Below are 22,731 nucleotides of genomic sequence, written 5' to 3'. Positions count from 1 at the left end.
AGTGTTAATTAACTGTTAATTAATTCCCAGTACGACGCGGAAGGGCGCCGCGCGGTCCCCAACCCCCTCACCGCCCCGCCGTACTACCCTCCCCCCGCCCCCGCCCCCTACACCACCACCGCGGCCGCCGACTCCACCACCCACTTCGCCTCGCCCTGCGACGACGACGACGACGAGGAGGAGCGAGAAGAGATACCACCAGTCGAGCCGACTGAGCGCAGAGGTGAGAATCCTGGACTAAATCCCGGCCCCGCTCGGCAAAATGTGGCGACCGGATCGAATGCGGCGACTAGGCCCAATGTGGCGACCGGGTCGCATGCGGCGACTAGGCCCAATGTGGCAACCGGGTCGAATGCGGCGACTAGGCCCAATGCGGCGACCGGGTCGAATGCGGTGACTAGGCCCAATGTGGCGACCGGGTCGAATGCGGCGACTAGGCCCAATGTGGCGACCGGGTCGAATGCGGCGACTAGGCCCAATGTGGCGACCGGGTCGAATGCGGCGACTAGGCCCAATGTGGCGACCGGGTCGAATGCGGCGACTAGGCCCAATGCGGCGACCGGGTCGAATGCGGCGACTAGGCCCAATGCGGCGACCGGATCGAATGCGGCGACCGAGTCGAATGCGGCGACTAGGCCCAATGCGGCGACCGGGTCGAATGCAGCGACTAGGCCCAATGGGGCGACCGGGTCGAATGCGGCGACTAGGCCCAATGCGGCGACCGGGTCGAATGCGGAGACTAGGCCCAATGCGGCGACCGAGTCGAATGCGGCGACTAGGCCCAATGCGGCGACCGGGTCGAATGCGGCGACTAGGCCTAATGCAGCGGCCGGGCCCATTCCGATAGCTGAGCCGATTCCTGAACCCGTTCAATCAAGATCTGAGTCGATTGATGATCCTGTTGAAAATCCTGTGCCGGCTCAAATAAATCAGCCAGAGTCAAACGCGCAAGTTGAAGAAACAAATGAGTCCAAGCCCAAGAAGACGCCGGTCGTCCGCCAATGTCCGCACTGCCCTAAGACCTACACGGTCCCCTCGAGCTACTTCTACCATCTAAAGTACACGCACGGTAAAAGCCGCGAGCACGAGTGTGTCACCTGCGGCCGCCGCTTCGGTACACGAGGCGCGCTGCGAGAACATGCCGCTCTGCACGAACCCACTCGAGGCTTACAGTGCGAGCAGTGCGGGAAACGGTTCCGGACCAAAGCGGGTCAGTATATACACGCGCAGACGCATAAAGATGAGAAGGAGAAGAAGTTTGAGTGCGCGGAATGTGGACGTGCGTTCCGCTGGCGCACGGAGCTCAAACGCCACGTGGCTAGACATGCTGCAAACCGTGCGCACGCATGCGAGTGTGGACGCGCCTTTTCCGTGCGTGCTGACTTGTTAAGACACGCTCGCACGCACAGACGTGCTGCGCATGTGTGCCCGCACGCGGGATGCTGCGCCACGTTCGCGCAGCCGCGGTACATGCGCGCGCACGTGGCGCGCAAGCACGCCTCCGCGCCCGACGTGGCGCAGGCGCAGCGCAAGTCTGCCTAAACTGACTGTTCACGTGTTTACTGTCCCGTGCCCTCACGTAAGGGTCACGACTCACGGCACGCCTCTATTACAAAGCTGTAAGGTTGACAGTTGGGACAGAACTTTTTAGCATACGTCTACTATAACTAGATTAAATTCATTATTTAGGTCGGTTTTCTACCTAAAATAGGTATGGATATCATTTCGATTAAAATTCCACATGCCGATCTAGAATTTCGAATGAATGAGTGACAATATTGTTGCGGGTTCGACCCTTTGTCTTCGGTCAACAAAATCTCTTCTAGTGGACGTATGCACGTCGATGCATCATTTCTATTATCAAATTGTGACTGTACCGCCGGCTGAGAATGTAATCAATATACCTATTTATACTTTAAAATACAGATATAACCCATATATTTAACATACAAATGTGACGTTTTCAACCAAAAGGTACCACATTGTCGGTTGTCGATAAGGTTGATTTGTAATTAAAGCTATATGGAAATATAAGTACCCTTTTGGTTGAAAATAGCACAAATAGTGTTCACACAAGTGTCCGAGACTCCAGTTCTAAAGTTTTTTAACATGTCTACAAACTTTATTCTTTTTCATGCTAATTCTGGTACAGTCGCCATCAGATATATCGGAGCGGTCAAGGTGATCACAAATATCTGAACCAAAGCCTCTATTAACAAGACGTTATAATGCATGTTCAGATGTTTTTGAGCACCTCTGCCGCTCCGATGTATCTGATGGCGACTGTACTAACAGCAATACTCATTTGACGATTCACGAATTATAAGTTAACAGTGTGGACGATGTACAGGTTGATTCAAAGAAAGCTGGCACGAATGGAAAGAACAAAACTTTCATTGTATGAGTGACACCTGTATCTGTATACAGTCAGAGCCACCATTTTATTGGTTAATGTGATACACACAGCTATTTTCATTTACTCATTCATTTCGTTCGTGTCAGCAAAGATAGATATAACTCCGTAATAGATGGATACAGTCTATGGAAAAAACGTGCCTCGAAAATCACGAAAATTTGATTCTCGATCAGATGGCGCCACTAGTTTTGGCCTACTCTCGTATAGAGGGCGTTGACGGTTTCGTTTGTTATTTATAATTTTATCGCATATCAGTGAAAGAACACGAGTCAAAATCATATAAAAATAATTAATGCAAATAAAAAAATCATTTATCTATATTTAAATACATTTTAACGTATTTTTATAAATCTTCATTTTTAGTTTAAAAGTATGTCGATAGATGGCAGTGAATTTACTGTGGTTACAAAATTTACTATGACAGTACCGCTCTATCTTATTATATCTTTTTGGTGCCAGCTCTTGTGAATCGACCTGTACGATAGCGTGTTTAAGTCTTACTCTTCTAATTGTGACTTAATGTTTAATGTATGTTAGTAGCCAAAGATATATAGGAATAATTTCCGCTTTGGCAGAAATATTAGGAAGGAACGGGAGAAATTTAATATTAATTGTTGTATCGCATGGCGTATGATTCGTGTTTAGAATAAGTATACAGGACGCCTCCAACTTTGGGGCTATAATATAAATGCAAAGGCAAGGGCGGTACCAACTAACATTTTGCTGTACAAGTATTACTCGTATTTCCTTAGGCCCACTTGCACCATCCCACTAACCCGGGGGTTAATCGGTTAAACCGTTAACCCAGTGTCAAATTGTACTGGTATTGGTAACCATGGAATGGTGCAAGTGGGCGTTATTAACTTAAGGTATAAACTAGAGGTTTAAAGTCTCAATAGCGAGACGGCAGACCCCACTTTATTATTATTTAAATCATTCTCTTTAGGTATTAGAAATAATATTTTCGTTGTTTTGTTTCCTTTTTGGAAATCCTGTGGGTTACTGAAAAATTGCTGATTATAAAAGTTGAAGATAAAAGTTATATTGCAATCGTTTCGCAAAATTATATCTTTATTATTATTAAGTTGATTATTATATTTATAAGAATGTGATATGATTTAGAATCTGATTCTATCAACATAGATGTAAGACTGAATGTGTAATAAGTGTCTAAACATAAGAACTTGAAAAGAATAAAATACTCCTTTTCGGCATAATGTTGTTTTATTAATAACACTTATCAGTAGTGATAGTCTTGGATACACATGGTAACATTACAAAACTAACTTACAAAACGTTTTCGTCTGGCGTCTGGCAGTTTTTGATGCCTTTGCCTGTTTGATTAGATTTTAAAAATAACTAAGTTATTTATTCGACATTGCACTATATTATCCGCAAACCAAACTGACGACCGGGGTCGTAAAACTTCTCACTCAAACTTGCATAGACTGCATAGTCGTAGTAAGAATGAGTGAGATGGTATGATCTCGGCCTTCATTTTGGTTTGCGGATAGCATAGCAATCACCAGTTCGGACAAATGATCACAAAAATAAATATGGTATGGAACAGGATAAAAAAAATTGAACAATTTTGAACTGAAGTTTTGAGTATAATCTGGAAATTTTATACAAAAATACTGCACATAATACGAGTTTAATAAATCTTGTCCTATTTTGAGATATAGGTAAATGATTTTTGGTGATTTTGCGATGATTTGTCCGACCTATGGCAATCACGAGTGACCACTGACCAATGAAATTTGCAGATAGCAGAAAACTGGTCGTAGGTATAACAAAAAACGAAGTCGAATAGTTGCCCCAAGATGATTCAATCAAAAGTAGAAACAAAGTTACGTTGATATGCACACAAAACAATGTTGCTTAATGCTCACACAAATATTCTACAACACAGGTTGGCCCAAAAATATCTAGGAATAATTTACAAAATAACATTAAAAATGTAACTATAAAAAAACGTAATTTAAAAAAAATCCTTTGGCTTTGATACGCAAAGAGCTTTGTTTTACTAAGCAACAATATGCGCATGAAAAGATATTGATAATGTACAAACAGAAAAAATTCTAAATTTCCATCGTTTGAATTTATGCCTTTTGTAATAAGATTTACGAACTGCCAGTTAACAGTGTGGGCGGGTGTGGTATTTGTGGGCCACTTTGTATAAATAATGACAATCCATACTAATATTATAAATGCAAGTCTTGTCTGAACCGATTTAGTTAAAATTTAGCATAGAGATAGTTTATTTCCTGGGGAAGGACATAGGATAGTTTTTATCCCGAAAATCATCCCTTAAGAGGGTGAAAAGCGGGGTAGAATCATGGTGGAATTGAGATAATTAATGAGTTGCCTAATATTTGTGTGCATATCATGCTCAAATTGAATTATTGCTATAAGACTTTCTCCAGGCGCTATTCTTAAATACTCTAGCTGGGGTTACTAAGTCCACGCAGACGAAGTCGCGGGCAAAAGCTAGTGTTTAATAATAACAAGTTAACAACTGTATGTGAATGAGAACTATTAAATTTCATTATTTGTTGTACGATTACAGTTTCACACTCTATCGTGGAAATAAAATACAGACTGTACTGTCAGTAACAGATATTAATTAGAATTCTAAACTTATGTTCAGTAGCTATAGTTGGTCAAACAAAATTGTCAGTAAATAAGAACAAAAAAACTATACTCATCCTTTTCTTTTGGGTTCTAGTACTAGTGTAAGACAAAGATAGTATGATTCTCTCTGTCTATGTTCGGAATGAGGCAGCCCTTTTACAAACTATAGATCTACTGGAATAATATAAACAAAACCAAGTAAATAAATAAATAAATAAATGTGACTGATAGTAGTCTGATACAAAATATAATGAATCAATGCATGTTTTGTACATAAACTTATAACTAACATTTATATTTATCACATTAGCTTACGATAACTAGTATAAATAAAATATATTTATGACTTTTAAATCAATAAAGTTTTAATTAACGTATAAACTCATAACAGAGTAAACTTTTCTTATTAAATGGCTTTAGGTTTTGGGCTCGTTTTATGTTTACCATGACAAATGCAAGAAATCGCCACATTATTTACAAAACCTAAGAAACATTTTAACGCGGACTTCTAATATATTTCATCATCGGAGCTAACTAATATATTTCATAGATAATTTATTATAAAATCATGGAAGATCACATAATAATCTCGAATAACCTGCTTATTTAATTTATTGTCTAACGAAATACATTCTTAATTGCTCAGCGTTTAAATAAATGAGCTTCTTATTACGCCAATTCAGGTTGTTCGCGTATAATACTTTTTTTGATGACATGTTTTCATGAACCATATTATTGGGAACATTCCAGTGTCATCCAAACGGAATATTTTTTTTAAAGATCTTGAGCGTAACGAGGGATTGGATTGTCACCCGAGGTAGAAATATTACTACAAATGGGGCATTTTCTATGAAAAGGGACCTTATTGTCGATGGCGCTTACGCCGCACAGCGTCGCGCGGCATTGTATTTATATCGGAGCATCGTTAATAATGGCGTAAGCGCCATCGACAATAAGGTCCCTTTTTATAGAAAATACCTCAAATATGCTTCTAACGCGATTCTTTGCCTGCTTTGCTAGTTTTAAGGCTTGGCTTAACAGTGCCATAATCAGTATTCTAGAATTTGCATAAGAATTTATAGAGTAAGGTTCCCCAACTACTTGGAATGCGTGATAATTTTGAAAAATGCAAATATCTACTAAACTAATAGCAATTTTCACTGTAGCAAAAGGAATTAAGATTAACTGTTGCAATAGCGTAAGTCTTGCCAAAGTATGAAATGCATTTGGTTAAATAGATATAAGCGATTTTCAAAATGACCCCTCTTTTGACGACCGGTCTGGCCTAGTGGGTAGTGACCCTGCCTGTGAAGCCGATGGTCCTGGGTTCGAATCCCGGTAAAGGCATTTATTTGTGTGATGAGCACAGATATGAGTTCCTGAGTCATGGGTGTTTTCTATGTATTTAAGTATTTATATATTATATATATCATTGCCGGAGTACCCACAACACAGGCCTCCTTGGGCTTACCGTGGGACTTAGTCAATCTGTGTAAAAATGTCCTATAATATTTATTTATTTATTTAGAAGTTACCCCAATTTACGTTACGTCAAGAACACTGATGGAATGCCCCTTCGATATTTTATATGCCTAGATAGATATGAGATCCAAATGGATTAGTATAAACAAACCGACCTCACAAAATTTACAATTTACACAAAGTTAAAACATTATTGCTTTAATTAATAATAGCTACTTAAAAATTGCCAATAGATTGCCAATACATATAGATTAATTGCAGAGAACTTACCAAATATAAATAAAGTAACTATATGTGCTATTTTCAACCAAAAGGGTACTTATTGTCGCTTGTCAGTAAGGCGCTATTTCCATATAGCTTCAATTAGAAATCAACCTTATTGACAAGCGACAATGTGGTACCTTTTGGGTGAAAACGTCACATATTATGGTGCATATTAGGTTAACTTCGAAAGGGGTCATTTTGAAAATTGCAAATAATAATTATCTACTATTTACACCAGCGGCACCATCTCATGTAGCAAAAGTAAGCATGATTGTGCCGTAGTGTGTGTTGCCAAAGTATCAAGTGGTTCTGGTTTAGTAAGGTTTTTAAAAATATGCCGCTTTCGAACTTACCCCAATGCACCTTATAGGTGCATATTGACGAAATTACACCCATCTTGCAGGATCTGTGGCACAAAGAGATAGACTTTTTCTATCTATAAATGCATCAAGCTGCGACCGCGGGTGGTTTTATATGCTCCATACTAAACTACTATAGTTCCGCCCAACATATAAAATTATAGCTTAGAAAGTTTGAATCTAGTTTCATTAAACCTTCGTATGTATAAGCACTGATCAGTATAAACGAATTTAAACCTATTGGATGGAAAACAATGGATGTAAATTCATCCGCATTGATCAGTGCTTAGACATACGAAGGGTTAATGTTCATTAACGGGGATATACCCTAGCCCTTTCACAGCCGACAAAAAGAAATATCCGTTTAAATTTGAACCGTGACACGTTATCAATAGAGTTGAAAATCTTAACTGCCATAATAACGAATTAGGTACGTGATCGGCTGTGAAAGGGCTAATGGACCTCAACAGATGTATGGATGTTGTAGCTAGAGGGAGCAATAACACTATAGGGCATTATGAATTGTAGATACTTCCATTTGGCCTAAAGAACGCCCCAATATGTTCAAATTTTTGTAATCCATACAACGAATCATCAGGAGTATCAGGACACACAAGAAACACATCATGCTGTCATAAATTTTCGTAAAATGATGTTTTTAAGATTCCTTAGATTCCTAATTAGACCCTAGCGCTCCTCCTCAATATCTTGCGGAGTGGTGTGATGCGCATGCGCATGCGCCCTCCTCGCCTGCAGCGGCGGCGTGCTGGTGGGGTGGGGCGGGGACTCGTTGACGAGGCGTTGTCGCTCGCGGTACATGGACACGCGGATGTTCTCGAGCTGGTGGTAGCGGCACAGCTTCAGCGTGGAGAACACGGCCAGGCCCACGCACGTGGCGAACGCGCCCCACGCGCCGAACTGAAAACGGAGCCATGTTCCTACTAATGTTTGAGCGACTCAGAATACCTATATGGGGCATTTTCTATGAAAAGGGACCTTATTGTCGATGGCGCTTACGCCGCTCAGCGTCGCGCTGCATTGTATTTATATCGGAGCATCGTTAATAATGGCGTAAGCGCCATCGACTATAAGGTCCCTTTTTATAGAAAATACCACATATTAAGATTCTAATTGACCGAGCGTTAGCAAAGGTCTCCATTTTAGCTTGGGTAAAACGTTTCGTATGTCCGGATGTTCTCCTCTGCAGGTCATATTTCTCAACCGATTCTCGTGAAATTGTGAGAGCAGGTTCGGTAGTTAGATACTTTTTTCTGTCGTTTAGTTTTTTTGGAAACTGCCAGTAAGGTCTATGGCACTTAAGAAGACCATTGTGATGATCTGATGATGACCGCTGTGATAATGACTCAACGAAGTATTTTTTTATTTTTACATTTTTAGCGTTCCGTACTCAAAACGGGACCCTATTACTAAAACTCCGCTGTCCGTCTGTCTGTCACCATGCTGTATCTCATGTACCGTGACAGCTAGATATTTGAAATTTTTACAGATGATGTATTTCTGTTGCCGCTATAATACCAAATACTAAAAACAGAATAAAATAAAATATTTAAGTGGGACTCCCGTACAACAAACGTGATTATTTTGCCGTTTTTTTGCGTAAAGGTACGGAAACCTTCGTGCGCGAGTCCGACTCGCACTTGGCCGGTTTTTTTAGGTTTATGAAGCTTATCGCGAGGTCTACAGTTTCCAGAGCCACTAGTGCTACTTTCTAACGTATTTAGCTTTCCCGCATAGCAAGTAAGAAAGGTTTCAAATTCCACACACTCAAAATTTCTGCTTTTTATAAGGAGTTGAGTTACCTGTGCAGTTCCAATCTCCATGTAAAAATTGTTTGTGGAAATGTTGTCCTTTTTGTCAATGTCCTGCCCCGCCGCGACGTCACAACTGTTAATGAAATTTGAAAATAAGTGGTTAAAACAATTTAATACTCGTAATCAAGTGTCTAGATAATGATATTGACTTGAGTATACCAGTACAAGGTGACTGATGTGTTTTTACGCAGATGTCACCCAATGTTCATGTTATATACTTATACGATTTATCCAAACTTATACAGTACCTAGGGAAACGGTCAGTGATGTTGCTGCACCAGGTCATGAATCCCAGCGTGACGATGATGGCGGCACACACGACCAACGCACAGAGTAGCGCACAGCCGGTAGCCTCCAGGAAGGCCGAGAAGAACGAGCTGTCCTTATCACGGTACAGCAGCATGGATAATCTGTAAAGTAAAATATAGTTATAGCCGAATCTAGATGTGACGAATGCGCCGCTAGTACGCCTTTTCTTGCACTGGCCGTTTTGTGCGCGAGGAAACGCGCGTGAGGCACGTTTACACTGGCCGTTTTGTGCACGAGAAAATTGCCTCGGGCGCATGCTCGCTATGTGTGGACCCAGCTATAAAAGCATATGAAGGTCAGAAATAAGAGCCAAACTCGGATGATTTTTTCAAGCCTGCAAGAGCTTGTACATGGTCTGGAGTGAAGTCAGCTGCTGACGTAGGCATAGTTGGCTCACCATGGAGGCCAGCACATCTCCTACTCCACATTTTTCCGTATTACTACTTCTACTAAGAGTTATTATATTATATTAGCCTTTATTTCAGACAAGTGTTTTGTAAGTACAATTTGTTAACATATATGTATATATATCTAATTTCCATCTGTATGCCTTTTGTAGGCAAAGGCCTCCCCTAACTCTTTCCATTTATCCCTTTCTTTTGTTATTGTAGTCCAGCAACCTCCTGCTGCGCTTTAATAAATTCCTCTATGTAGGGTTTCAGTTCTGGTTTTACTAAAAATCCTGTGCCATATTGGTCCGGTGTTACTCCTTTATACTATATAAGAAAGCTGCCATGATCCTCTATATTTTCTAAGTGTACTAACCTGTATATCTGCACCAGACACACAGCAAACAAAAGCACTCCAATGGCGATGACATAGTTACAGTATGCCATGGAGGCCCACTGGACATTGAACTGCCCGTCCGTCTCTTGCCATTCACCTCCAGAGAAGAGCAGGCAATGACCTCTGTGCACACGAGAAAATATCATTATCAGTTTGTTGTTTTAGAGTCCATCAACATGCTCACTAGCGCCACTGCTTAATAATTGTGATTATTTAAATTTAACGATAGATATTTTACGCTACATACTGTATTTTGTATTTAAGTACCTTTAATAAATAATAATAATAATAATAAAAGCCTTTATTTCCCAAGTATAAGTGTTACAAAAAATTTAGTTTACATACATATTATTTTTAAAAAGTTACAGAGAAAAGAAATTAAAACTAAGTTTTACTAACTAGTATTTTATGTGGGTTTGTCCATTTTTGGACGTAGGCCTCCTCCATGTTACACCATAGTTTTCTGTCGGCGGCCAGACTGGCCCAGGCTATGCCTGCCTGCTCGGTTATGTCATCTCGCCAGCGGCGGAGCGGATGACCTTGCCCTCGCCCGCCATCTGGTGGGTACCACTGTAGAACTCTTTTGCTCCAACGGTCGTCTTTCGCTCTCGCTGTGTGTCCGGCCCATCGCCATTTGAGGCGACATGCCATTTCTGCTGCGTCCATTATATTTGTCCTCTACGAATATCAGTGTTTCTTACCCTGTCTTTTATTTTTATACCGAGTAGGCTTCGTTCTATGGCTCTTTGAAACTTCTGTATTTTGTCAATAATTTCTTTGTTTATTGCCCATGTTTGGCATCCGTAAAGTAGGGTCGGTGTCACTACAGTGTCGATAGCTGTTTTTTTCAGTGTAATATCTAATTTGGATTTAAAAATATGTTTGTGTGACCAATATGAGTTCCAAGCTTTCTGAATTCTACGTTCCACTTCGTTTACATAGAGATAACTAAATATAATATAATATCACTAAAAGAGATAACTTGTCCCAAGTATTTATATTCAGTCACGTATTCGATAATGGTATTTTCTACATGTATACTCTCCTTCTTATTATTTGTCATGACGCATGTTTTTTCCAAGTTCATCTCCAGACCACATTCCTTACTGTAAAAATTCAACGTTTCGATCATGTACTGGAGATCTTTGTGGCTTTCAGATAGCAAAACAATATCGTCGGCAAAGCGTAAGTGATTTAGGTACTCGCCGTAAATATAAATTCCTATTTTTGACCACTCTACTTTCCTGAAAATGTGCTCTAGGAGTGAATTAAAAAGGTTTGGTGAAATGGGGTCGCCCTGCCTTACTCCTCGCTGTATTTCAAAGGTATCCCCTGTTTTGTCAAGTTTCACCAGCGCCCTGCTGCTTTGATATATAACTTTCAGGATGTTTATATACTTTTTATTTATTCCCTGTTCCTTTAAGGCGACCCAGAGCGCTTGATGAGATATAGAGTCGAATGCCTTTGAGTAGTCTATAAAACATAGATAGAGCGGTTTACGATACTCTGTATAATTTTCAATGATTTGCCTCACTGTAAATATGTGATCCAGGGTAGAGTAACCGCGTCTGAAACCGGCCTGCTCTTTTGGTTGTTGAAACTCTAGGTCATTCCTCATTCTCGAAAGCATGATATTTGTGAAGAGCTTATATGTGCTTTGAAGGAGACTTATTGGACGGTAATTACTTATATTGTGAGGGTCGCCTTTTTTGTAGAGCAGGGTTATTACAGACGATTCCCATTGTTTAGGTATTCTTTCTTGTGTTAGGATCTCATTGAATAAATTAGTAAGAAAAGGAGTTAAAGGTTCGTTTAGCGCTTTGATAACGTCGTTGGTTATGTTGTCTTCCCCGGGGCTTTTCATTGTTTTTAAAGATTTTATTGCATGGCATACTTCGCTTTTCAGTATAATCGGAATGTCTTCTTCACTGTTATTCAGGTCTTGATTTGATTCTAGAGTATAAATTGACGACTGTTGTTTTTCACTATATAAATCTTGGTAGAATGTTGTAGCTGCCTGTATAATAGTATGTCGGTTTGTTGTAGATTGTCCTGTTACTTGTTTCAGTGCCGGGATCCATTGCTTATTATTATTTATTCTTTTGTATCCTCTTTTTACTGATCTTCGTTTGCTTAGCTCTTCTTTAAGTACATTGTAGTTATACTGGCATTTGTTTCTTTTTAGGTTTTTTCGGATTTTTTCGTAGAGTCGTCTGATTTCTTTCTTTTCTAACGTAGATAGATTGGTTTTTTGTTTTAGTTCTGTCCTTCTCTTAATTAAGCTTTTAACGTGGTCAGTAACGATAAGATTCAGTTTGTTTTCATTTTGTAAGGGGGGTAATTTATTGACGCATTCTTTAATGGTGTCTACGATTGTTGTATAGGCCTCTTGAATATTATTTAGCTCAGGTATTGTTTCCGATATTTCTATAAACATGTTTTTGAGGCTTTCCTTTTCGATTGGTTGAAATTCGGATTGTTTTCGTCTAAAGTGGGCTCTGGATTTGTTTTGTATACTATTCAAAGTCCATGTCGCTCGTACTAATCTGTGATCAGTCGGGTGAGTTGTGTTTATCACTTCTATATTTTTTAAACAGCAAATATCGCGTCTTCGTGTTATGAAAAAATCAATTTCGTTCTTCGTGTTTCCATTGGGGGATTTCCAGGTCCACCTTGTTTTCAGGTTTTTCTTAAAGTGTGAGTTTAATATGTAGAGCTCGTTTTCCAAACAGAAATCAATTAATAAACTCCCTCTTTCATTCCTAGTTCCGTAGCCAAATTGCCCCATTACTAATTTTTCGTTTGGTTTTTGTTGACCTATTTTTGCGTTGAAATCGCCAATTAGTATTACATGCGATAGAGTATTTTTCAGTGCTTTTCTTATGTCATTATAAAATATTTCGATTTCTTTCTCGGGTACCTTTAGAATACATCAAACTAGTTTTTATGTTGCTGGATTCAATAAAACTAATTGTAGTATTGTTATCTACTTTGTGTAGTAGTGCTTTGGTTGGATGTGTGTTATTAATGCTTAAGTTTCTGCGACAATGAATGAATGACCTGTATTGTATTGTATTGTAGTTCAGGCGATTTTCCGCAACTTGACGACTGGCGCCTATTTTGCGTGACATGGGGGTGGGCTAGTCCTGCCAGCCCAGCTCCTCGAGGACTGTACTGTGTATGAATGACCTGTACTGTGTATGAATGACCTGTACTGTGTATGAATGACCTGTACTGTGTATGAATGACCTGTAACTGTGTATGAAATGATTGAAATGTCTATTGGTTTCACAGTGCTTTTGCTTTTGACTACTGTTATGCTGTGAAATGTAATGAATATTAAAAAAACACTTTTACAATAGTTGAAAGATATGATAAATAGATGGGCGTCAAGAATAAGTAAACAAATACTGACTTCAATACTGTTTTAAACGTTTGTACATCTTCACATCTAAATATACGAGATTCAATTTCGTAGATACGATACATACCTGAACTCGTGAACGTGCATGCTCATCGGCACCATGATGCACAGGGACAGGATCAATCCGACGAAATATCCTGCGATCTGACTCACCAGCACCACGTTTGTTAGAGCCATGGTGGGTTTAGTACACTAGCGAATGATAACCAAGAATTACGCTTTCACATAAAGAAACGGTAGGACGCAATACTTTTGTTGTTCAAAATCTGTTGACGGATTTAGATAAGCAGGCAACCAATCTACGCTGTATGAAAAATAAATACAAGTAATACGATACATATACAACACTCCCTACATTGACAGCTCGTTGACATCTGTCTCAATGACAAAAACAATCAGTTCGGCACAATGTTTTAAACGCTAGGCTGGCATTTCATACAAACAAAGCGGTTTTTTATTAAAAGTTACGTTCCAGCTTACGCAATTACATCTTACTGATATGAACATTTTTGTTGACTGATATGTAGAAATAATGTAGAGATTGTAGAGTAGGGGCTCGTTTATCAAAAGCTTGTAACTTGTAATACAAGTGGAAGTTCCTTTTTGACAGCTTTTGTTAGAAAGGGATTTCCACTTGTATTACAAACTTTTGATAAATGGGCCCTAGGAAGTTATAGATTCAAAATAAAAATCAAAGTTTGAATATTAATCTTTTCAAAAATACTAGCACTCTATTTGTTATACAACACCATTTTAATTTTAAATAAATTTTCTGAGCATCTACCGTAGAACGAAGCAGAAAATGACTGTCACTGAGACGTCAAACTAAGATTGAGACAAGTCGCTGATGATGTGTTTAATTTAGCGAAATAACTGAAAAAGCCTGCTAATTAGATTCTTACTATGTTTCTACTTTACTGCTAGTGTGCAAATTAATATAGAAATGAATTTCAATGCTTCTAGAAATGGTGAGTGGTGCTCATGTCTTGTTCTAATTCATATGGTTATTCATCTATCAGTAAAGTTGATGACCTTTCCGTGGGTGTATTTCCTCAGTGGGTCAGGCCGGGGGTCTGCGGAAGGCGAAGCGAGTGAGCGACGTGGCGGCGATGGGCGCTCCGGCCCCGCAGCCGCCGGCGTACAGCCCTGCGCCCGGCTTCAGTCCTGCGCCGTCCTACAGCCCGACGTTTGGCGCGCCGCCGCATCAGGAGGGCATTCAGCTCGACGCCGGACAGGACTTTGGCGTACCACAGCAGCCCCCTAGTGAGAATTTGTGAAGCAAAAGCTAGCCCTGACAATATATGGCATTAATTATAAACAGGCTACAAGTCTGAACTAGCTATTGTTTTTCTTAATTGTACGAAAGTACTCTGATTGAGACTTTTAAAGTTGTATGACTAAAGAAGCCTGTAGACGGGCCATATTTGCACTGCCATATGTGGCCGGCAACTATTGGTGTATTTCTCTAACATGTGAGTAAGAGAGGGACACCCAGGGGCGTAGCTAGAGGTAATGGCGCCCGGGGCAGTCACCAAATTTGCGCCCTGACAAAAGTTTCCCTGCTGCTGCCTTTTGCCCATTTTGGCGTTCCCCTTGGAGGATGGCGCCTGGGGCACTTGCCCCCTCTGCCCCCCCCCCCCCTAGTTACGCCACTAGGGACACCAATAGTTGCCAGCCACATATTGCAGTGAAAATATGGCCCGTTTAGAAGCCCCTTAAGGATTCATTTATGATGATGCGATAACTCCCATGTAAGTATCATTATCTTAACATTGCAGTATTTAATTATTTGGCGGAATGCAATGTTACTAAAATTACGTGATTTCGCGCACCTTCTAAATGAGGCCTATGAGTCAGAGTGTAAATTGATGGAGGAAATTCACCTTTTGTCCATATATTTGGCTGCATCTCTTCCTATAATATTGTAAAAGAAAGTGACATAGCCATCATTGCCCAAATGTCAATGTAGCCAGGGTAAAGCGAGGCTCAGACTAGGATGAACGCATGCAATTTGCATTACATTCTGGTAAACTACATCTGCATTCAAAGGTTTGATCATATAATGAAAATTGCATGCAAGTTCTTGTTAGCTAAATTAAAGTTCGCTTATGATTTTGTAAATGTAATCAAGCTATAAAACTTTTCAGATTATGGTTACATGGGAGGATACCCTCAGTCTCCGATGGCTGCCATGGCCTCACCAGGTCAGATCGGCTCTATGTTGCAGCAACCTGTTGTACAGGTATGTATTATCACTCTCTCTCTCTCTCTCTTTAGCCTTTTCCTACCCTTTGGGTGTAGGCCTCCTTCATTTTGCGCCATTCGTCGCAGTTCTGTGTGACTTGGAGCCACTGTTTCCCTGCAGTCTTCTTAATGTTGTCGTCCCAACGCATCTGGGGTCTACTTTGAGGACGCTCTTCCCCCCATGGTCGCCACTCGAGTAGTCGTTTGCTCCACGTATGTATTATCACTATTAGGTGGCAAACTTACAATTATATATATATACTTCAGCTTGTCCTCTGACATAGGCATCTTCCAAGTCCTTCCAAGTACTGCGGTCTCTTGCTTTCCTGGGCCAGTCCACTCCGCCTATCCTTTTAAAGTCATCTGACCGTCTATGAGTAGGCTTTCTTCTGTTCCTTTTGTGCCCCTTGGGCACCACTCTATAAGGTCTTTTGTCCACTTTTCTAGCCCTTCTCTGATGATGTGGTCCACCGCCACTTCTGTTGCTTGACCTTTTTGACCACTCTCCCACACTTTGATCTGGCTTTAATTATGGACAATTTTCCATGCATTTGATATTTGTTTTTTTTTTTGTAAAATGCTTACTCATTCTATTTTTTTTTTTTGGTACATGGAAAACCAACAGCGCTATACATATCAAAAAACTATAATAGAATTAGAAAGCCAATTATAGGTTTTCACTTATAGAAACGGAATAAAATATAACAAGCTTATTGCCCAACTTAATTACACGTGTACAAGTTCATACAGCACAAGAACAGAGGATCGATTATTACAAAAAATAAGTAGAAAAGAAGGTAAAATCTGTTAGGTAGTACATTTAGCCACAGTACATTAGCCCTGACCTGCGCCAAAATCATTGTTCTATGTATTACAATTTCTAGCAACGAAAACTAATACCAGACATAGATATGAATATGCTATAATGTCATTTAAAATTGAGAGTGAAACTTCTATTTATTGTATGGTGGTGGCTAATAGGTTTGCGCAACTATTTAGTTGTTTGAATGGTAACATATTGTCAATTAGCTCCATGCATGAATTTATTTTTATTTTTGGATTCATAATAATACTTTTGTAAACCTTAACATTATTTTATTAAAAAATATTTAAAATGTTGAAAATTTTTGAGCGGTTGAAACGCTCATAATTTTTGGCGCGAATTCGACAGAGCGTGATGACGTCACACGTTGGGCGGTCCAACTGACGTTTGCTACTAATGACACTAATCTGTCGAACGCGTGACGTCACGTGGCGTTTCGAGCGTTTCGCTCAGTAGCTTTTCGTGGGCAAATTTTTGTACTTTTTATTTATAATTTTAAGTAATTAAATGGTAATTTAAAAACGGAAATGCATTTGTAACATGATATAACGGTAACAAACATCCGAATAAAACATGTTTCGTTCAAATATAAACTTCATGCATGAGGCTAATTAGGAGGATAGTGGACAACCATTTCTCCATATAAACATTGGCCCCATCCGCTCTGGATAATGACATTATTCATTTACTTCATACAAACCAGCTCCAGTTTTGCCTGAGCATGAGTCTATAGGACAATCTTACACATACAAACCTAGTCTCACAGTAAGCTCAATAATGGTTGAATTTAAACTGTTGTGAGACATACTAGCATTAAATAATTATATGGTTTAGACTCACTTGTTTTAGTCACTCGCGCGACATGTTCCGGAGAGTCTAGGTCTCCTTTCTCAAGGACTAACAGTACGAGCAGCGTTCACGACGGCGACGTCATACACGGCCGTCGTGAACGCTGCTCGCACTACACAATTGAGTCTAAACCGTATAATTATGTAATCTCAATAATGGTTGTGTTGTGGGTACTATTAGACCATGATGTATAAAACAGATACATCAGATACATAGAAAACATCCATAACTCAGGAACAAATATTTGAGATTAACACACAAATTATTGCATACAAAAAAAATTGAAATGTATCACAGGACATGGCGCTGCAGTACGGCAACCAGCTAGCGGCGGCGGGTCGCGAGGCCGTGCAGCGCGAGATAGGCCGCTACGTGCCCGTCGCGCGGCTGCGGTACTACTTCGCGGTGGACACGCGCTACGTGCTGCGGAAGCTCATGCTCATACTGTTCCCCTACACGCACAAGGTTCGTAGCACTTGTAGCTGTAACAGAGTACATAGTGTACGTGAACTGGGCCGCTGCCGCTACCCGTAGCGCAGCTGCGGTAGGTGCTACGCCTATTTTACCACTCCGTCAAAAAACAAAAAGGTACTACGCCTATTAAACTACCAGTGTCACTTATAAATGTTTACTTTTCAACTCTGAAACCAGTAGATAAAGTTAAAAACCGACAAAGTGCGAGTCGTACTCGCGCACGAAGGGTTCCGTACCATAAAACAAAAAACGGCAAAAAAATCCACTTAGATATTTTAAACAGAATTATTAGAAGGCGTAACCCGGCGCTCATTGTTTACGCTACGCCGGCCTACCCTACTTACCTTAGTAATAGGGTCTCGTTTTTACCCTTTGGGTATGAAACCCTCAAAATTATTTCCAAATTAAACCTCAGGTGAGAAGCTAGGATTTCTCAGTAATATCAAAAGAGTAGCATAGTTTTTAGGAGCCAGAATGCAGAAGAGAACGAAAAAAGGCAAATGCTAAGAGTAAGACTTAGGCCCACTTGCACCATCCCACTAACCCGGGGTTAAGCGGTTAAACCGGTCACCCAGTGTCAAATTGTTGGTGACCATGGTAACTCCAGGTTTAACCGGTTAACCCCGAGATAGTGGAATGGTGCAAGTGGGCCTAAGAGATTTATATGACTAGCGTCTGTACCATAGAGTAACTTATACTAGAGCGGTACTGTCATAGTAAATTTTGTAACCCCAGTAAATTCACTGCCATCTGTCGACACACTTTGAAACTAAAAATGAAGATTTATAAAAATACGATAGAATGTATTTAAATATCGATAAATGATTCTTTTTATTTGCATTGATTATTTTTATGTTTTTGACCCATGTTCTTTCACTGATATGCGTTAAAATTGTTAAATAACAAACGAAATCGTCAACGCCATCTATACGACTGTAGGCCAAAACTAGTAGCGCCCTCTGAACGAGAATCAAATTTTCTTGATTTTCGAGGCACGTTTTTTCCTTAGACTGTATCCATCTATTACGGAGTTATATCTATCTTTGGTCTGTACCTAACCTCAGTGCTGACTGCTGATGATGTCCACTCGTCCTCACTTTTCTAAAAACGAGTAAATGCTTTCCATTCCATGTATAATCGCATTGACTAGTTACAATTGTCCCACATTTAAAGCTTAAATGGTCCCTTACTGTTTGCTTCAATGGTGGTATTATAAAAAATAAAAATAAAAAAATCATTTATTTTGGACCACAGAAATCCATACCAGGTTAGTCGAACAAAAACGAAACGAACGAGTTTATATCGAGGTTATAAAACGTATTTATTATATTATTTACAGGAGTGGATGGTAAAATACGACCAAGAGAGCCCCGTCCAACCACGCTACGACCTGAACGCGCCAGACCTGTATCTGCCGACCATGGGCTACGTCACCTACGTACTGCTGGCCGGGTTCATGCTGGGTGAGTACCCGTACCATCGCCCACACTGTTAACTGACAGTTCCTAAACCTTATTACAAAAGGCATAAGGCCCATCGATGGGCAGCAAAGATAGATATAACTCCGTTCTATTATCCTCTTTGTAGGCAGTTCACAATGTTGCTGTTTGTATACAAATCAGTACATAGTCTGGATGGATGATTTATAGTGTAGATTCATTTTTAGGGTTCCGTACCCAAAGGGTAAAAACGGAACCCCATTACTATGACTCCACTGTCCGTCTGTTTGTCACCAGGCTGTATCTCATGAACCGTGATAGCTAGACAGTTGTAATTTTCACAGCTGATGTATTTCTGTTGCCGCTATAACAACAAATACTAAAAACAGAATAAAATAAATATTTAGTAGTAGTAAATCACTTTATTGTACAAAAAAAATGGTTAACATGAAATTCATATAAATTTAGGTACAAAGGCGAACTTATCTCTATAAGGGATCTCTTCCAGCTAACCTTAGTGTTAATGAGTGGAAAATTCGAGTTAGATAGATAGACAAACTTAGAACGTAGATAGGAAAACTACAATATTAACGTCTATGAATAACTAAAATACAGCATTTATACAATAAAATAAATACTAGCATACATAAATATATATTACTAAATAAATATTACACACACATATATATAGTTTTTTTTTTTTTCAGAATGACATCCCATATACGCTTAAAACAAAAACGTGATTTTTTGACGTTTTTTTACACGTTTCGCTGACGTTATAATGACGTATAAATGCGGTTAGGGAGACCCTAGTGCCCCAGTATGGAATCGAACCAGCGTCCTCTGCTATCGAAGCAGATGCCTCTCTCTATTTTTATTCTAATACTGCTGTGTGTGTGTTTGATGGGCTAAAGTTTAGTCCCTGTAAACGAAGCCTCTAAAACCATAAAGTACGCGAAATTTACGTTTCAGGGTATAATGGTATTTTCTTTTCGCAGGCCTCCAGCACCTCTTCTCCCCCGAACAAATCAGCATGCAAGCGTCCAGCGCGCTCGCCTACATCGTGTTCGAGATGCTCCTCTACACAGTCACCCTGTATATAACGCAAACACACACGAACTTGCGGACGTTAGACCTGCTGGCATACTCCGGATATAAATATACGGCCATGATAGCCAGTCTGCTGGCTGCGCTGCTCGCTGGCCGGACGGGGTACTACAGTATGCTGGGGTACTGTAGTGTTGCGCTCTCATACTTCTTGGTAAGTTAGTACATTGTGCAACGAGGGGGGTAAGTAAAAGATTGCAAAAGTTCTTTAGATTCACGAGAATGACAGCCGCAGGCTGGAGTGAATTAAAAATTCGAGTTTGCATTATTTTTACCCCCGGAGTTACACACGATGTTTTTCGTTACACTTGCAAAGAAATTTTAACCCTTAAATGCATATTGTTGCCAAATGTATACAAAGCATTGAACAGCTCACAGATTCAAGAGAAAAAAGCTTAAGTTTTTCTTTTAAAACATTTTTTCCAACCAAAAATCAAAAAAATCATGCATTTAAGGGTTAAATATGGCAAAGAAAATTAAGAAGACAGAGTTAGAGTGCTCACTTCATACATCAGTTTTGTTACCAAAACGACTGTTATTTTCGTAGTCTAGCATAGACGCTAGAGCGTCAAGTAGCAGAATTATTAGTTAACCCTAAAAAACTTAAATTATAAACTGATATAGATAACATACACTAAAGAAAAAAAATTACCGAGTCCACCAAAAAAATGTAGGAAGATATTATATTTTTTCTAAATTTGTTCCAGGTGAAGACGCTCCGCGTGCAGGTGCTGGCGGGCGCGGCGGCGCCGGAGCCGGCGGCGGCGCCCTACGGCTACCCCGCCCCCGGCGCCCCCTACCCCGCCCCCGGCAACCCCTACGCCGACGCCTACAAGCCCTCCGGCGGCACCAAGCGCCGCGTCTACTTCCTGCTGTTCGTGGCCGTCACGCAGCCGCTGCTGTGCTGGTGGCTCACCTACCATCTAGTGCCCGCCGCGCTCTCCTCCCCCTACCCCTCGTCCTCCGCCTCCGCCTCCGCGCCCCCCGGCCCCGCGCCCCCCGCTGTCCCCACGCGATAACACCGACTGAACGATGTCGGAAATGGTCTGTTGTCAGATGGGACGTTTAGAAAAAAAGCCTCGTAGGAGGATATTAATCTTGGCTATGTTGTTTTTGGGCGAAACGCGACCTGATATCGAAATCTACCGCGGTGTAGCGGAGCGATAGATTTAATAAAGTATTTACTTTTAAGTGACTTTACTTCGCTCCCCGGGACAGATTGCTCTATCGGTATGTAAATCGCTTTAATTTTAGTTATGTTAAACCTTAATTAATATCAAACTGTTCATTGGAAACAATTATATAGTATATTTTTATCTATTGTTTTTATCCTTGTAAAAATAATGGTACCCAGACATTTTTCATCATAAATTTTTTTTACATACCCCAAATTGCTTTATGAGTGATCTGGACTAAAACAAATTCACCTAATAATTATTTCGTGATCATGGTCAGAAATCAAATAATATCAATATTCTTTGCTTAACCCTCTTAGGGTTCAATGTCCTAACAATAATTACATCCAATGAAATTTGAATTTTAGTTCAATGGAACATGGATGCTTTTGTTTTGTTTCGTTCGATTATAAAACAAAACAAATTCAACTTTATTTTCTAATACTAATGATTCAATTTTGATTGACAAATTTCCTTGTATGGTGGGAGTCACTCTATGCAACGACATAAAATGGCAGATGACAATTCCTTTTCATTCTCTACCTTAATTTATTGATCATGAGATTATTACAAGGACAACTTTAACATTTCTGGGGAGCATGTCTATTTAACTCACCATCTTTGAACCTTATATCTTTGTAATAAGAACGTTTACGAATTATCAGTTATAATATTTTTCAAACACGACGGGTACGGCGACACATGTCATCTCAATACAATTTAAAACGCAAAATTTTGCAAAATTGTATTGTGATGACATTTGTCACTATACCTATCGTGGTTGAAAAATACTATAAGAGTGTAAATGGTACAGTCAAGTGTAAAAATATGGGTACACACATCATACTCAAAAATATGTCGCATAGCTCTTATGTCAGCGAATTTAAGAACTATGGGACATATTTGTGGTATTTTCTATAAAAAGGGACCTAATTGTCGATGGCGCTTACGCCATTATAAATGGCGCTCCGATATGGATAAAATACAAGTGCTCGATATACACGCATCAGCTCCAAGAGCTGCTAGTGTATCAAATAAATAATAATAATAATAATTGGTGGTTGGATCAAGGGTCAGATGCAGAAGGTGGTGATCTTGGACACGGCGCGGATAG

The 22,731-nt window shown here is 40.1% G+C and overlaps 3 protein-coding genes across 3 annotated transcripts in view; 2 read left to right on the top strand and 1 right to left on the bottom strand.

The window, feature by feature from the left end:
- The window catches only part of LOC134748218 (myoneurin-like), a 30,287-nt gene extending 26,635 nt beyond the window's left edge, over positions 1–3,652 (top strand). Inside the window, exon 6 of the mRNA XM_063682931.1 lies at positions 31–3,652. Within this exon, the coding sequence (XP_063539001.1) occupies positions 31–1,542 (1,512 nt within the window). The 3' untranslated portion in view covers positions 1,543–3,652. The remainder of the gene's footprint in view (positions 1–30) is intronic.
- A 1,413-nt stretch (positions 3,653–5,065) lies between these two features.
- LOC134748389 (transmembrane protein 179) lies at positions 5,066–13,851 on the bottom strand. Its single transcript, XM_063683170.1, has 5 exons — positions 13,574–13,851; positions 10,062–10,205; positions 9,236–9,397; positions 8,976–9,060; positions 5,066–8,073 (listed from the first exon to the last, which is right to left on the bottom strand). Exons 1-5 carry the CDS (start codon positions 13,681–13,683, stop codon positions 7,843–7,845), a joined length of 732 nt encoding a protein of 243 aa, XP_063539240.1. The 5' UTR covers positions 13,684–13,851; the 3' UTR covers positions 5,066–7,842.
- A 471-nt stretch (positions 13,852–14,322) lies between these two features.
- On the top strand, positions 14,323–21,572 carry LOC134748222 (protein YIF1B). Its single transcript, XM_063682942.1, has 7 exons — positions 14,323–14,474; positions 14,563–14,769; positions 15,654–15,748; positions 17,720–17,887; positions 19,236–19,359; positions 20,334–20,596; positions 21,150–21,572. The coding sequence occupies exons 1-7, from the start codon at positions 14,450–14,452 to the stop codon at positions 21,459–21,461; spliced, it is 1,194 nt and encodes a 397-aa protein (XP_063539012.1). The 5' UTR covers positions 14,323–14,449; the 3' UTR covers positions 21,462–21,572.
- Positions 21,573–22,731: the final 1,159 nt, after the last annotated feature.

Source organism: Cydia strobilella, chromosome 16, assembly GCF_947568885.1.
Source record: "Cydia strobilella chromosome 16, ilCydStro3.1, whole genome shotgun sequence".
NCBI classification, from domain to species: domain Eukaryota; kingdom Metazoa; phylum Arthropoda; class Insecta; order Lepidoptera; family Tortricidae; genus Cydia; species Cydia strobilella.
The sequence above is the reverse complement of the archived record's forward strand: the minus strand, read 5'-3'. Positions and strand labels throughout refer to the sequence as shown.